The 18,086-nt window shown below is 41.6% G+C and overlaps 1 protein-coding gene across 2 annotated transcripts in view; it reads left to right on the top strand.

Annotated features, from left to right (window-relative positions):
• anks1b (ankyrin repeat and sterile alpha motif domain containing 1B) overlaps positions 1 to 18,086 on the top strand; it is a 236,862-nt gene that overhangs the window by 52,830 nt on the left and 165,946 nt on the right. For both annotated transcript variants that reach the window (XM_073480861.1, XM_073480860.1), the window contains exons 2-3: positions 6,581 to 6,661; positions 10,773 to 10,929. In XM_073480861.1, coding sequence (XP_073336962.1) covers positions 6,581 to 6,661; positions 10,773 to 10,929 — 238 coding nt within the window. The remainder of the gene's footprint in view (positions 1 to 6,580; positions 6,662 to 10,772; positions 10,930 to 18,086) is intronic.

Below are 18,086 nucleotides of genomic sequence, written 5' to 3'. Positions count from 1 at the left end.
GGAGAAACCACATCCTCAATTTACATTCAGTGTGAAGAAATGATGTCATGGCCTTTTTCTAGGAACACAAATACCTTCATTTGAGGAAATATATTTTTTTAAACAGCATAATTCAACAAGTTCTTGTTTCCAACTTATATGGCGGCTTAAGCTCGAAACTATGACATTCTACCAGCCACATTTAGCGAGTGTAGGCTCTGTAGTCAAGTTAGCAATGATATATATATATATATATATCTATATATATATATATATATATATATATATATATATATATGTATGTATGTATATATGCAGCATCCAATTAGACTTTCAAAATAAAGCTCACATGTTATTTATTACATGTTATGACATTGTGACTTATTAACATTGTCAAATTGTTTGGTTTGGTGAGGTTTAGGCACAAATACTACTTGGTTAGGTTTAGGAAAAAAATTGTACTTTGGGTTAAAATAATGTGTAATAATAAAAATAATAATATGTTCAGTCTAACATAACCTGACGTTTGTACATCACATACGTAACACAAGTTACATCATTAACATTAAACTTTTTAACTTGATTATGTTACACAACTTTAAACAAAAGAATCTTGACTCTTGGTCACAAACGGGACGGGAACTCTGGTCTCCGGAAGGAAAGTCCAATGTATGACCCATCCACCCACCCCAACTTGGACCTTTCTGCAAGAAGAGACACTGGAGAGGTAACTTAAACATTAAACTGTGGTATTTGACGTGTTGGGAGTAGGAACGGGCCGATTTCAAAGTACAAGGGCTGCAACTATTATAATGTTAACAAGTAATCTGATGTCACAATAAATGAGAAATGGTTTAGTCTGTTAAACGTAGGCCAAGTGATCTTCAGATTGCGTCTTTTATCCAGCCAACAATCCAAAACCCAAAGACTTTTTCATTTACTATCATAAATGACAATAAAAGCAGCAAATCCTTAACTTTAAGCAGCTGGAACCAGCAAATGTTTGACATTTTTGCTTGAAAATGGTTGTAGAGTAATTTTCCTTTTCAATCAACCAATTGATTCATAGATGAATTGCTTTACAAAGAAACACTTCACTATTGCAACATAAAGACTTATGTTGTCAGATAAAACCAAGAGAGGTTGTCCTTTTTTTGATTTTCCAATAATACATCATGTCAGTGCAGTGCTCCGTGTGCTGAGCTGTCATACTGTAACTGAAGAAGGGTTCAAACAGAGGGCAGCGTTGCTCTGCCTGCTAGGAGGCCTTTCATGATGTTTGACCCTTTTACCTTTTAGTGCTTTCGTGAAAAAAAGGGGCGATGACCCACAGCAAGAGAGAAGGATAGTCTGACACAGAGAAGGAGAAAAACTAGCTGTGAAAGACTGAGTCAGAAATTTCTGATGGAAAATAACACTTGATTGTTGTTGCACGATGCTGAGAGAGAGGCAAAGTCAAAGCACAACTCACAAGAACACACCATTAAACTTTAAACGTTAGGTACGGCTGCAGTACAAACGTACACAAAGACCAAGACTGCTTTTCCCACCAGAGCTTTGCTTTGCCGCAGCTCCTGAGGTTAATTAGGTAGGACGTCGTCTGCATATTTGACTAATCCACCAAGAGTCTGCATTCCTGCAGCAGCATCTCTTCTCCGTTATCTAATCTCAACTTGCCCACTAATTCTATTTAAACTCTGCTGGCTGGCTTTACGCTGTTCCTGGAAGCAGAAGACAATGGAGAAGCGATATGTCACCGAACTGAGTTTGGGAGTTTGGAGGTGGAACATTGCAGAGCAGAAATGAGCAGCTGTGATAAGGAAACGGGTCTTGTTAGGAAGCGATTCCCCATTATCAATGTGTGCTATTTATTTTCTAAAGACACAGTCCCCTTGTGTTTCTGGCCATTGGCATTTTAGGCAGTGGACTCGATAAATTAACTTGTCATAGACTGTTTCATTATGCAAGAGCGCATATAAATAAGATGTATTGGGCACAATTTCAAGGGACTATTGTGGGAATCTCAACAGTAGTAGAGAACAGTAGAACGGAAAACCATTTATTGTAGGTCTATCCTTGAATTTGAGTGATTTTTTAAGAGCAGTCTAATCTCAGCTTTAGCCGGCTAATTGTTAGCTTTGTTCGTCCGCAGTTTGACGGTGGGCAGGTAGCATAGTGAGTTTATCAAACCTTTTTTTTGTTGAATGTTGCGTCCGATGCTGCTGTAGACAAACTTGATGAGATCGGACTGAACCATACATGAAAAAAAGGTTGAGTGGAGTCATTTCAAACTTCTTTTGATTCCACCTCCTGAAAAGTATCCACTCACAAAATGCTTGCTAAGTGTTAAAGCACCCACTGGTGACACCCACTGTTGGTGTCACTCCAAACACATAGTAACAGTGAAAGAAAAACACAACACCTTGTTCGGCTCTGGCCTTCACACTGAGGCTCACGCACACTGCCAACACGCCTTACACATTCACTCACAAAGCGGCCACATACGCCTGTATTTGTTTGTGGAGGTTTTATGTGACTCGGTATGACTGCTGTGTTTGTGCATTGATACGGTGTGTTTTTTGGGTGTGTGGGAGAGCTGGATTGTGTTTGGGGCCTTGCAGAGCGCTGCTTACATGAAAAGCTCTTTGTACAGCAAGTTTTTTCAATGAATTGGTGTACAGATCGATCTTTTGAAGGGAACAGCATTGGCGCATGTGTGTGTGAGTGTGTGAGTGTGTTCAAGGTCGGGTGTGATCGGGAGTGTATGAAACATTAGCTGTGTTTCCATTCAGATAGGTTTATGTAATTAACGAGGTATTGAATTAGAAACACAGAGTGGAAATGAAATACTATGATAAAACCTACTTGGATATCACAATAGCAGTATCATTATTTTTAAGGTGGATTGTGTTTTACAAGGTCTTTGAAGGTTCATTGCTTTTTTAAGAGTGCTTTTATGTCAAACACAGCAGCTTACAACTGGTTGATGTTTGTTGTTTGTTTCACTTAAACCTCTGCTGTGTTCCAATGCACTTTGGATATAACTTATGTAGCGCTCTTTGCTGTCTATCTTGCTTTATTTCCCAAAGCAGCACGCTTAGCAGGAAGAACTAATCAACGACAAACCACAGAGCCTGAGGCTGATTTCCTCCTGAGCACCTCGTAATCATGTAGGCTTCATTCACACAATGCCATCGAGGAAGGTCGATCCTGTTGACTCTCACATGTATAATAATGCCCAGTGTATTTCTAGTTGTTATATATGGCACATTATCTCACAATAAAAGACATTTATTGAGCAGCATTTTTCATTTTTACTGTGGTTGTTTGTAGCTCTGGGGAAGTAAAATCCATCCAAATTTGTCAGACAGTTGAGTTGAAACTGTCACCCCCTCCGTTGTCTCTATTTCTGCATCACATTTTGGCTTCCTGCATCCTGCTGTCTCACCCTTTAACAGCCAATCCCACTGGTTTCTATAGGTCAGCGTAGAGAGGGGTCAGCAGAGCAGCAAGATCGATAAGAACACAAACACAGACACACTCGCAGTGTGTATAGATCAGCTGACCCGATAGAAACAAGCCTGTGCCGTGTCTGTCTGCCTGTGGTCACCTACCCTCTGACCTCTGTGTGTGTGTGTGTGTGTGTGTAAATGAAAAAAAAATAAATAAAAAATTCAGTCATTATCTACTCACCATCATGTCGATGGAAAGTCGTGTAAAATTTTGTCGACTACAAAACTTCCCCTGACTTTCTATCTGCAAAGGAGTGAGTAGATAATGACGGAAATTTTGGGTGAACTCGTTCTTTAGACAAACAAAACAAGAGAAATAAAACAGGAAAAAAGCACACAAACACCTTGTGTGTGTCTTAATGCTTTTTCCTGTTTTCTTTTTCTTGTTTTGTTTGTCTAAAAAAGAGCTTTTGGTTTTGTAATACTTTGTTTTTGTGTGGAAATGCAGCTTTCAGACCTGTCTGGATTTAAGGCCACCTGGCTGTGGTTGTTTTGCAGACATCATTCAGTTTGAAGCCAGTAAAATGTTCTGCATCCTTCACCACAGCAGACTCGTTCTATTGATCGCTGCACACTGTGTTCTCTCTCCCTCTCTCTGTGCAGCCAGCCCTTCATTCCACTTTTAATTTGTGTTTAATTGTGTGCTTGTGTGCACGCGCCAACCACATAACGCCACTGACCTTGATCATTGTGTTGATGTCTGTCGAACTGGGTGAATGTTCTGCTGCTGAACTATTTGCAGCTTCGGCTCCAGTCTTTGAAAAGTGAAAATTCAACTTTAAAAGAATAATTTAAAGTGGATTCTGTTCCCGTTTATTTTTCCTCCCCAAGCACAGGCTATGAAATATAAGTAATATAGAATCATGAAGTATTGATCAGTGTTGCCAGATGTCTAAAGAGAAACAAGCAACCAGGTCTGTGGAAATAAGCCCAGGGAAAGAGACTTGGCTCCAAAAACAGGCAACGTTACCTAATTTGAGAGACAGAGGGGGGCCGTTTTATTAATTATACACTGTATGCAGTGTACAATGTTTTTGCATTTCATAAGAAACCGTTTAAAAATACTGGGGTACAGGGTTGTAGACGTTTCCTGCAACATGACGAACATGGCATTTTACTAGACAGGAGCTACAGGAGACATGGGAGCAAGGCCATAGAAGCAGCCAGACTTGAGAATCAAGGCCACAAAAAAAACGGCTGCTAACAATATTTTACCACTTTTATACCAAAAAAGCATTTTTTTTTTACTCATTTCTTATTACCAGGAGGCAAATTTGCCTTTCTCTTGTTTATTTTTTCTTGTGTATCACGTTGGTCGCCACAAATGCGCCTGAAAACCAGGGGACAGTAAAAAGCAGCAGATCATAGACCTCATCCGTCTACATCCAGAAGATGTTAAAACTTCTTTAAAAAAGTCTTAATCAATAAAATTCTCAAACATCGACTAAAAGATGTTCAAGCGCTGGTTGAGCAAAGACGGATGGAAAAGTACTAACAAACCAGCAGCCTTAACTTTAATGCATGTCATCGCATCAGGCCTGACACTGCTGCGAAAATTAGTGTTTCCATCCGGGTGTTGGAGCCAATTAGCACCCGTGACTTCTTCAATTCCCACTGAAGAGAAAAGCAAGATGTTTGTGGGTTTTTTGTCCGGTGTGAAATTGGTATTTGTCAGCGACTTTACAGGAAAACAATCCCAGCGTCGATTATAATAAGCAGACGACCCTGGTATTGATTTTTAAGTCTTAATATTCCAGGATACCTTTCCTCAAAAAAAGCCAAGATGATGCTTGTGACTAGATACATATTTATAGTATAGAGACATTTTTCCAAAAGCTAATGCTGTCTTTGCATTGGGAACCTCTCCATGTGAGACGCTCCTGTATTGGGTCGTCTTTAATAATAATAATAAAAAAAAGGTAATATAGTCGCTTCTAGAAGTAACTTGATTCGGCTTTTCAGCTCAGAGCAGCTTAAACTGGAATTCGACTAATTAGTACTTCTCTCCGACACGCTTGGAGGAGTTCATGTGAAAAAGAGAGGTCATATAATTATGGCCCTGGGAAAACCCTCAGCTTTATTTGTGTAATAGTATGTGTGTATATTGTGTGTGTGTGTGTGTGTGTGTGTGTGTGTGTGTGCAGCTGGCTATCCTTATGAGAGTCTGTTAAGTGCGGTTTTATTTGCATGCTCAGCCTTTTGCAAGAACAAGAGTCGACCTCGCTCACAGTCTTTATTTGCCGGTACAGTATGATGCAATGGGACTTAAACTCTGCTGGCTGTGGCCCATAATGAGAGATTATGCTTCTTGCCTCATACATTAATGTAGAATTCTTCAATTGTGTGAAGAAACAACACCCGGTGCAAACAAACAAACAAACAAAAAAAATGAAAGCTTTCCTGGCCTCCTTAATCGTCTTAAAAGAGCTCCAAATCCCTTTTTATACAAGAAAAATCACAAGAAAACTCAAAAGCATGCTCTTATAAAACAGTTAAATATTTCTATATGTTCATGTTGGACCTTAAAACAAACTCTGACAAGTTTTGGCATCCAGCCTTCGTCAGGTAGTCAAACAAATCTCAATATATCTCCTTTTTGTACAAGTTGTAGTTCCTCCCACGACAGCTCACAAATTAATTAACTCACAGCAGGTATTCGTCTGTTTTCTCAGTGGACAAATATAGTAATTCAACACCAAACAAATATTACTGAACAGTTAAAAGACACCGTGCAGAAATAGCATTTTCTCAGCCCCCACATTTGGCCCATTCTACGAGGAATGTGAATCCTCATTTCCTGGTCCAAAACACAACAAGTGCAGCAGATTCAGGAGGCAAAAGACTCAAACTGAAAGAAAACAAACTGATGAAACAAAGTGGTTCAAATCACCACGTCTTTGTCGTGACTTCTGACTAAGAAGCAGTCCAAAATATGTGCGACAAAGAGCTAACAATGTCTGAAAACCACAGTACTGTCAGCCCGCCTGTTACCAAACAGCTGGCACTTCAGTACTGAGAGATGATGTAAAAATGGAGCTGTGTCTCACTTTGAGGATGAATTCTGATGTATCTCTGTTTTCTCTCTGCAGCATGTGGAAGGGCCTGAATGTCAACTGCACGGACAGCACAGGATACACACCTTTACATCATGCATCACTTAATGGACACAGGTAAGACTGCACATGTGTTTGTACCCCTGTGTGTTGGAGTATCTTTCTTTATTTAACAGTGAGTATTCTCAAGTGACATCTTCAGATTGCAGTGAAAAGCGATTCAAACTTTTTGTACAATGATGTTAAAATGAGAAAAGCAGCAAATCTTTAAACTGGCACCATCAAATTATTGTTATTTTTGTTTGATAAATGACTTAATTAGTCTTTAAATGAATATGTAATATGTACATATGTGAAATACATTTTGTTGTCAGGAGAAACAAGTCAGAAATGGACGTTTAACCTGTTTTTTCTCCCATTTTTCACAAGTTGAAGTCATGTAAGGCTGTTTTAAGCACGCCAAAAATGACCTTGTTCAGCACTTCTTCTTTGCCAAAATAATCCTTCCACCTGACAGGTGTGACATATCAGGATGCTGATTACACATTTAAATATGAACTCTGACATGCTTTGGTTGTGCGAACCAACTGTTGCATCAGCTGTCCGGGTGAAGAAGCAGCATGTGGAGGTCTCGGGCTGTTGTGGTTACACTTGATTTTGGTTGGATGTACTGCCAAATCCTCAGAAATGACATTGGACACAGCTTATGGTTGTGAAATGAACATTCACTTCACATTGCAGCAGTCAGCTTGCCAATTGCTTGCTCCTTCAAAACTTGCGACTCTTGCGGCAATGTGTGATAATGATTACCTGATCAGTAACACCTGCTGATCGGTTGTGATGAATGACCTCGAAAGAAGAAAATGCGGCACGAAACTTTTTCGGTTCTTCAACAGCGTTCAGGAGTGGGTAGTAAGAAAGAAAATAGTTTCTTAGTAACCTCTTGGAAACATACAGCAGTGAAGATGTTGCCAGTCGTTTTTCTTTAGCCCAGGGAAACCATCCTGAGCCTGACTGTCGAGTGAGAAGCACTGAGAGCCCTGCTAACATTAAGAGGCCACAGCTCGGCTTCAGGTCTGAAATGCATTTTTATGCTACTGGTAGTGTTTGTATTGTTGCACTATAAGCTGAATTTTCCCAGTAAAATGTCCTTGTAACTGTTGGCTTCTCCCAGAACACTTTCTGCTGGAGTGAAGGCAGCCGAGCGGTTTGATTTTGTGGTTGCTCTCTCGGCCACGTTTTTGTTTTAAAAAAAACCCAAGAAGTCTTATTTTAACTAGATTACATGACAGTTTTATCCTACTCAAGATAGAACGGGAAGTAGACAACTTTGTGCAATGGATGAATTTAAACGTCTGACTATTAGACAGGCTCATTTCTATCTATGGCAGCAGGCCCATCTATCAGCTGGGCATCGAGTGTTGCTCGTGCACATTGTTTAACGTCCTCATCAAAGTAGCGGTTCTTGTATCTGGGATCCAGTGAGGTCTCGATGCAAAAAATGGGACCACTGATCTTTGTCAGAGACAGTGTAATACGCAGTTTCTTTCACTTTTATTTGAAAACGAACCACATGTGCGCACATTGCCGGAGTCGTGGAGAAAGTAATTGACGAGACAACAGATAAACATTGGCCACTGACATTAGTGAATGCCATCTTATTTGCCGATAGACCAATGGCAATCAACAAGGCGAATATCGATACAATGTTGTTATAATAACCCTGTAGTTGTTATTATAAAAATATAGATTATAGCTACTATAAATAAAGGTTGAATGGTCAAAAAACAACTTTTCAAGATGACATATTTTAGACAGAAATAAACCATCTTGTGTACAGACCGGTGTCAGGGCATTCCAGAGTTAATCTTTGAGTCTCGAAAAGGTTTCATTAGAGGAAAGGTCGAAGAATTTAGAAGACAGGTATTCTCTGAACTAGGTTAAATGTTGACAGCCAATTAAATCAGTTTCACATGATGTGTCTCACATTGTTCCAACAACAAAATCAGTTGTCAATAATAGTCAAAAAGCACAATATTTCTGCCAAAGTTCAAACGCGTTCTACTCTGTGTGTCTGCATCTGCTACGGAGCTACTGTGCAGCTTCCTTTCTTCACCTGGGCCTGCTGAGAAATCCGTTACACAGCGTGGATTAGCTGCAAGCCTGACCGCCATCCCAGCTTGGCGGAACTGAAGGATTAGTGCTGTGTTTTGGGGGCAATTATGTGGATTTCCTACTTCAGATCAACTGGAGAGGAGAGCGGTAGGGGAGGGGAGGAGGGGAGGGGGGGAGAAAAATGCAGCCTCAGAGTGAAAATTAGGCCGCCGACAGAAAAAGCTGCAGAGGAGTGATTTAACGTTGAGGTGGAGAGAACTGGCATTTAAGATATAGACAGGAGAAACTTGGCATCAGGCAGATTCGGGGATTTGTTATTCAAACTGGGTGTTTGAAATCTTTTTAAAAAATTTTTTACCACATAAAAAGCCTTTTGATGATCAGCCAGAAGTTGAATATTTTTTAGTATGTGACCCTGATTTCAACCCTATGATTTTGCTGTATAACTGCCCACTTAAACCTGAGTGAATTATGTATTAAATTATTAATTAACATAGCAGTTCATTAAGCATCTCGCTTGCTGCTTTCACCTCTGCTCCCGGGAGAGGTTCTGCCCTTCTCTCTCCTCTCTTTCTCCCCCTGACATTTTTGAATGCAAATGAAGCACTTCACCTTTTCCTCTTCAGAGAGAGGTGACAACTTCAGCTGGAGACTGCCTAATGTGAAACAGTACTGCTGACATTACTACTGAGCGAGTGGCAGCTAAATGGATTTTGCAGCTCCAGCCCAGGCACTGTGATTTGTTGCTTTATCTATTTGTGTAATGGGGATTTATTAGAGGGAAACATGGAGGCAATTGTCTTCTCTCAATTTGTGATCATTTCCAGTTGAACTCCTCCTGCTAGAACATCCTGCTACACTGGGTGGTATACTGATCATTCACTCATAGCAACACCGCAGATCCCTCCGTGACCTAAGCCTGGTTTAGACGAGGTGCCTCAAGCGGGTGCCAACTTAGTGCTGACCAGATCTCATGAACTCTGCAGGTCGAGCCAGTAAGTGAAGGTGGATATAGATAGAAAACATAGGTATCCAGTTGCTTAAACGACAGATGAAAAACACCAGAACAAGAATAGAAATGAAAGCAACACACAGCAGTGAAGTGATAGTCTAGCCACCAGAACTACTGCAGAGAGCTGTTGTTTTCTCTTGTGTCCGTTTGTTTGCTGTTTCATTGGTTTGTTGGTTTGTCAGCAGGATTACACAAAAACTACTGAATGGATTTCCATGAAACTTGGATGGAGGATGTGTCTCAGCCCAGAATAGAGCCCATTACATTTTGGTACGAAGATAGGACACTGGCATGGACTCGTCAAGCCAGAATTGTCGAAAACCACTTAAAGTTCAGCCACACATGAACATGTTGATGTAGATAAACCTGTTTTTTGAATATCAAACAAGGCCAACTCAGGCAAGATTTGAAGGAAAGGATCAGTTTGTTATGCACGCAGCTGTGAAGTGCAAACTAGTTTATTCTCTCTTTTCCGTCTTATCCAGTCTTTGTGTTTCGTTAAAAATAAAGCAGCATTTTTTTCAGGGTGTTGGTGATAAATTATGCAAAACTTCCCCAACAGAAACAGTTTTTTTTTTTTTTTTGGCAAGTTGGCAAACACGTGATGAATTAAACAACACAAGCTCATCTCGACTCCAGGGCGGCTGTGGCTCAGGAGGTACAGTAGAGCAGGTCGTCTACTAATCGGAGGGTCAGCGGTTTGCTCTGGCTGCCTGTCGCGGCCCTTGCACAGACCCCATGCCTGTTCCACTGGTGTGTGAATGGATGTGTGAATATCACAGGGTGCTTGGTTAGGAAGCGCCTGTAGATCGTTTATTGTAAATGCAAACACTGTTTGAAAAATAGCACTGACTATGAGAGGAAGCACACCAATTTATTTAACCAGTTAAAATGTCACAGAATATGAGCACATGTTGAGAGAAACGGCAGCTCACGACTATTTTCATCTGTTATTTCTGCAGCCAGGTTAAAGTATGTTCTCAAAGGGAAGGTGACTGTATTCAATGATATGGATTTTCTCTTCTCCTCCTTCTCCATCCCTCCATCTTTCGATCTGATGATATATTGATCTGTACGTGTTTGTATGTCTCTCTCTCTCAGGGAAGTGGTGCTAAAGCTGCTCCAGTTTGAGGCGTCCACAAACGTGGCCGACAGCAAGGGTTGCTTCCCGCTGCACCTGGCCGCCTGGCGGGGAGACGTGGACATTGTCCGCATCCTCATCCACCACGGACCCTCGCACTGCCGGGTCAACCAACAGGTAAACGCCAATATCTCATCATCGTCATGTCAACCATAGGTGTTTATTCCATTTTCTACATATAAAGTTATGGGGAACTTCTACATAAACATGTGTTTATTATTGTTGGTGCTGGACTTTCAATTATGTCTTTCTCTTAGTCTTTTGATTGATCTGAGATTATTTTTTGGAATCAGTTTCTATGACTTTATTTGTTCACAAGACATCATAATGAAGCTACAGTACATACTGTTTGATTGTGGCTGCTTGTTAATTAACAGCATCATGTTGCTGCCTGAGTTGTTGTTCAGGCTGTTCAGGCTCTGGTCAGGTCAACCACATGCTGCATCAGCTCTAATGAGCCCTTGTTTTAAGAATGAATTCATGCGCGTCAGGTTCAGGAGGGTTTCGTACCGGGGTCTCTGACATATCACTGGGCGAGGACTGAGAATAGCATCTGTAAATCTTCATGTCTGAACTTCTGCAGCTACCTTCAAGAAAGAAAAGACAATACATAAATGTAACGTTTGTTCACCTGGTTTTGGACTCATATGTCACATGTTTAATGGTCAATTGTGGCTGTGTGCCATCACTCTTCCAGAACAAGAAAGATCTCCTCAACTAAATTAAACCTGAGTTCTTACGTTGTATTTCTCGGGGGCATTTACACCAATGCTGCCACAGGTCTTCTCGTTATGGCTCCTGTCCAGCAGAACCGATCTTTTACAGTTCCCTGTGATCTCTCTCTGACAGCCGGGTGAGCCTTTCAGCTCTGGGAGCATTCAGCCTGCCGCTGCTGTCATTTCTGATCAGCAGAAATGACCTTCTTCTCCTCCCTCACTGTTTTTCTGTCCATCTCCGCTCGCAGCACATCGGCAAAGTCACGGCTCGCTGATGCTCTGCGTTTCAAAGTACAGAGCACATAGGAAGTGTTTAATCAGAGGTGCAGGGGAAAAGATGCCTGTTTTAATATTCCTGCTCTTGATGGCGGTCTTGTAATGGACCCCCCCCCCCCGAGTTATTGGAGCGTTATTTACTCGGCCTAATAAGCACATTTTCCTCTGTCACCATTAGCCAAATCGTCTGGCGCCGAGAGTTGTTAGAGCCTAATTGTTTGCCGCGATAAATGATGTCCCTTGCCCCTGAAATGGAGAGGTTTGTCAGCAAGTGAACACGGGTAATTTTCTTTTTTTTCCCACCGCGTCGATGTTTTGCAGAGCTGAGCGGGCTGCTGTGCAGGCAGCGTGGACACACACAGGGTGGAGGATGCTGAATTGGAAGATGTGGTACATGCTGACTTCAATGCACAGTCAGCGTGTGTTAATGTGTGTGCACTCTTGTATTTATTTAGTGTGCATAAAATTCCAGTTATATTTTTAACGATGTTTTGGTGCATCTGTGTTTTCTTCTTGTATTTTGTTTAATGATTTCTCTACAGTAGTTTTCAGCAAAACCCTAATGCTGTTTATGTGTAGGAGGTGAGATATGCTAGCTGTAAGGCATGATTTTCCAGTCAAACAAAGTTAACAATACAGACAGACTGATGCTGTTGTGTCAGTATTTGGTGTGTAAGAGGATATTTGCCACACGCTGCCCACAAAGACACAAGCTGTGACTAAATCACAGTTTCGGTTTGTTGAGTAACGGCTTTTCTTGATCGGCGGATTTCTTAACACTGTTGAAAATGCTGCAAAATTGAGGTTTTACAGACACCATGCTGATCACCAGGGTAACATTTTGCTGTAGGTGCATGCAGTGGTGACATTTCGGTGTTTCCCACAAAGTTGAGAATTTACTTGTGGTGGTAAAAGCGGGTGGTGTGTCGAGTTCAACAAAGGTTTCTGAATAACTCTTTTTGGCCTATAAGGTGACGGCCATGGTGATATTTACCCTATCACTGTAGGGTCAGATGAAAATTATGTGGAAATCTATGAATGTTTACTTCATTATTTTGAAAGACAGCATGCATTCATTAGCTAAATCTGTCCTAGCTGTAAATACATTAGATAGATAAAAGTTTCATCCGTCCTTGAGGGTGGAGGTGAGCTGGAGTCAATCCCAGCTGACATTGGGCGAGAGGCGGGGGAACACCCCGGACAGCTCGCCAGATAATCACAGAGCTGACGGATGAGACAGACAATCATTCAAACATAAGAGCAGTTCAGAGTTATCAATTAAACTGCATGTAGGAGTCTGATGAGGAGGTTGAAGTGGATTAAACTGATGAAGCATTCCAAACCTTCAAACTTACTTTTTGTGCTTGATCAGCAAATGATTAACTGTCCAGACAGACCCTCAGTTTAATGTTTGCTGGGGATGTGGGCTCAGTCACTCCCATGTCTCTCATTATTTACAGTTCAGGACAGGTAACAGACACTGTGGGACTCTAGCTTCCTTTACAGGGGTGTGATGATCTGTCAACAGCTGTCTGGAGGCAAAATTCCTTCCGTTCCAGTAAAGTGCAGCTGTATCTGCTCCCTTATAAAGGCTTAAATATGCAGGTTATGGTTGAAGGTATAAATAAACTTTACATTGATTTCATACAAAAAATTAAGAAAGTATTTAAAGGGGCACTGCGTAGTACAAAATTTTTATGTTTGCAATATTGATTAGATAATAATACAAACTCAAAATATTTATTTTTTCCACAACTGAATAAACAAGCTGTTCTCAGAGGAAAATAAGGTCCCCAGAACACTGTTTGAAGCTAGAAAGGTGGCAGGGTCCGCCAAATACAGTATAAACAAAACAAAGTAAAACAGTATGAGATTGTTGTATGAGTTTGTTTATTTAGTTTGTTTAGGCATAAAAAAAATCACTCCTGAATCATGAAGATCTTTCTCTTCTGATTAAAATGTCTTCCCCAAACCTACATAGTGCACCTTTAACAAAAAATTGAGATGTTAGTCCTAGGTTCAGACCTGAAGTGGAGCTTCAGCTCATGAGTCAATCTGAGTGGGAGACAGAGAGATCACAACAAACGACGCCTCACTCATCAAAACATGCACTTGGCCCTGCGAGCAGAGAGCAAGCCCGGAGTAAACAAGCCATCTTTCATCATCTATCACTGTCTCACTGTCTCTCACACATAAACATGCTCACACACTGTATGTATAATCATCTTCTCCAGTCAGACGGCCTGCATACACACACACACGCGCGCTCCCACAATAAACAAAACAGCTGTGAATGGGAACTACTGGGACCAATTAGGCAGCAAATAGTGGGCTGGAACTGGTTTACCGCCAACTAATAACGTCCACTAACCTTGAATAATCCTCGATTGGCTGTACTGAGGATCTGGCCCACCTACACACTTCCTCTACCCCTCTTTCCATCAATTTCTGCCGTTTTTCTATATGCTCTCAAGACCTTTCGCTCTCATTACAGCTCCCTCCTGCGTCCTTTTCCACACTCTCATGTTGCCGTTTGTCGGCTCGTGCACAAAAGGTGAGCGCAAACGTGAGAAAAGATCACATATTAAGACTGAAGAGCGTGTCTCTCTGGAATCGGCCTATAAATCTGAGCTGCACACACGGATATACGCACACACACTCAACCTCTGACACGAGGAGTAGTGTGCGTGGGCAGAGTAATGTCATTGAGAATGGGGTAATGTGCAGCCAATGGCTTTGCCGCTGTAAGTCTGGATGATAGGTGTGAGCGTGTGTGGGACTCGGTATATCACCCTGACTAATGTATGCAGGCCCTACTCTCTACTGCAGACAAGACAGACAGCGGGAAAATATGGAGCTCGGGCATCGTAAACATGCAAACACTCCATAAATCTTACGCTCAGATTTATGTCTGCAACTGGAGAACAACTGTACCCTCAGAGGAATATAACTGCAAGACAACTGTACAAATATGCATCATACAGCGCTCTAAAATGCTAATTTAAAACACAATATTATGCAGAATTCATTGCTTAAGGCAAACATAAACGCTGCATCTTTAGGGATATCAAAGAGCAGCCATGCTAGAGTCTTCGCACGTGTGACAGACACACAGTGTTTGCTTAATGTGAGCTCCGTAGCTCAGCATTCTTACCAGTGTTTATTACACAGAAGGGGAGATGAAAACCATTGATAACAGGGTAGATGAAACCAGTCATTTCCAGCCTGTTGATAAACGCGGTTCACAGTGAAACGCCAGATACAAAGAGAGATAAGAGAGGAAGCTGATGAGCATAATTAGATGATTTGACAAGTGAGTGTGTTACATGAGGTGAGGTGTTTGCACTTATTTCACAGATGCACACAACCTTTATAAAAAAAAGGGACATTTCACTTCACTGGGGGTAGTTGGGGCCTACTATTAAACTATCCTGTATAATGGAGGATAAATAACTTCAGGGCTGTACCTGGATGTTAAAAGATGCAGCTGCTATGGCCACGTTCACACACAAGATTCAGCTGAGTGGTAATAGGCAGAATGTTTTGTTCTGTTGAGGAAGAAGTAAATAAAAATGTCAGACACATGTGTCAGCCCAGTCGCTAGGATAAAACTTTAGCAGTTATATATTCTGCACGTCATGGGCTACGTATTGTATCGGCATGTCCACAAAAAGTGGCTCACTTTCACATGGCATGTTGATTAACTAACTTTTATGCCGGGAGGTTGAAGGGACAGTGGATACTTCTGACGAGGGACCACAAGGTTTCAACATTTGTAAACGTGACACCACTGGATATTTTTAAAGAAACCTCAGGACACTTTCTAGCCGTGTACGTGTCGACAAAAACTGATATTTTTTTAAATCTTGTGGCCGTGCTTGTGACGACGAGACCAGGTGTTTTTAACGAGACCTGACCTCGGGACATCTGCAGCGGTGTTTGTGGCGAACAAAACAGGTAGCTATTTCAAGCCAGAACATTGTGTTTCTCTAACTCAAACCAATTGTTTTTTGTGCTTGGATCTAACCCTTTGTGACAAGAGAAAAATAGACTCTTTTGTTTTAAGTTAACTTATGTGAAGTAGCTACTTACCTTGGCCTCTCCACCACCACATTCCCAGAGAGACTGCTCCACTGAGACTCGTACTGAGCGCTAATGCATGTGGAGGTGCAGGCTGATTGGCAGTGGACCAAACCACTGTGAGGCATATGAAGGGGGGAACCAATCTCTAAAAACTTAAAAACACATTGTTTTGCGTCTTATCATATATTTTAAAATGCTATGTTTTCACTGTTAAAGGTTATTGAGGTGGACAAATCTCAGTTTTTTCCAGCAAAGGGGGGGGGGGGGGGGGGGGTCTGGACCCTCCTGTCCGCCTCGTGATTTCCACCTATGCTATTGCGTTTTGGATATTTACCCGGCCATAACATTTTTGATAATTGCACAACCCTAGTATTATTAGGGGATAGATCCAAGAAACTACTTTTTCTGGCTTTGGAAATGAGGGGGAAAAGTGATCGTGCAACATGTCAGGCCCCTTCCTCAGAGGCGTTTTGTCCCCTGGATCTAAACCAGTATTGCTTAGAATAACATGCATCCAGGCAGAGTCCGTTGACTGACTAATGATGGCACATTACCTCATGGCACTCTCCCAGAGCAAGACTGGATTTGAAAGATTATTTTGCTTGGTGGAAGTACGAGGGACGGTTGTGTCCTCCAGACTGTTGGTCCCGCTGACGTAGAGCAGATGTGTGTGTGTGTGTGTGTGTGTGTGGGAACCAGCACACAATCTCTGGGCTTCTTCTGCTCGGGGCCTCTGGTCTCGTCAATTTAAGGGTTATTCTGTGTGTGTGTGTGTGTGTGTGTGTGTGTGGGTGACTGACTAGGTCAAGTATGTCCCCCTGTGCTGCAGATACAACCCAAGAATGTTTTCTTTTCCACCGACAGCAGGACCAAGGGTTTATACTGTTCCTTTCTTCCCCTCTCTCTGTCTTGTCCTCCTCCCTCCTTGTTAACTCCCAAAGGAGGGGAGAGGTGATCAGCAGCATAAAATAACTGAGAACAAGTAAGATTAGAATGCTGGTTCATGTGTCGTGGGCATGTGTGGACACATGCATGCGTGAAATGCTGCCCACAGGCCTCTCTCCAGCTGCAGCGAGGCCTTCTGGGAGGCTGTGTGAACTGATACAAAGGTAAAAGGTCACAAGGTTGCCCGCCTGCTGTGTGTTTTGTGCCTGTGTGTGTTCATCTTACAGTTCTGGTAACTCCATGCCCTCTCATGCACACATGTTTGCCACCACACATGAAAACCAAACCATATGTTTCCCGACGGTCAACACAAGAACACATGCGACCGCGAGAGAAACCGCCTGGGAAAGTCGTTGCTCAAACATCGCCGGCCGCCCTGCACTGCCAAAACACACAGACTCGCACTGAGCCATAGGATGTTTTCTTATGAGTAATCGGGTTAAAAAAAAAAAAAGTTATGTCATGTGTTTCCCTCAGCCTGACGCTCCCTTTCGGCAGTGGGCTTGCTAATTAAAGTTCAGCAAAAAAAGAAAACTGATTCATCACGCAGGGAATCAAAACAAACTACAGCCCTGAGTTATTGTTGCAAGCCCGAGAGCAGATTGTGTGTGAGCGTGTTAAATCGAGGTGTGATGTGAAGACATGGATAAATATTTGCAGGATTTTTTCTTGAGGTGATTTGACAGAAAGCTGAAATATGGTGCTTAATTTACAGGATTCGTCTTCACTTGGTCAACCTCATAGGGAGGTCACACTTTACAGTTCAGCCTGATCAAGGCTAATAGAGATATCTCTTTGAATTTCCTTTAATGGATGGATTCTTCATGTCTTTTTTTAGTCAATAGCTTTCACATTTTCAGATTGAATGATTTGGTTTTATCACATTAGCCAAGGTTAAAAAATGTATTCTCCTCACTGTGTTTTTCAAATATGATAAAGATGAGAGCAGGTACATTGAGTGGAGTTAGTCTAGCTCACAAAAGCGTGAACTTCTGAAAATGTTTGATGTAAAATGGGCCCGTTTATGTAAGTAAATGCTATCATGTTTGAAGGATATCAATTTATTTTTAAACTATAATCAATAAAAATATGATAAAATAACAGTAAAAGCAGTTGTCAACAGTCAAGATAACAATTTTAGTTGTTAGTAGTCATTTATGTATAGGAAAATGTGTGGAAAGTGTTATATTAATAGAGCTGAAAGGATTAATCGAGCGTGAAGATTGTTTCAGCACGAGGTGATAGTCCGATGGC

The sequence above is a fragment of the Pagrus major genome, chromosome 14, assembly GCF_040436345.1.
Source record: "Pagrus major chromosome 14, Pma_NU_1.0".
NCBI classification, from domain to species: Eukaryota; Metazoa; Chordata; class Actinopteri; order Spariformes; family Sparidae; genus Pagrus; species Pagrus major.
Note: the sequence above shows the minus strand (reverse complement) of the source record. Positions and strands in the feature narration are given on the sequence as shown.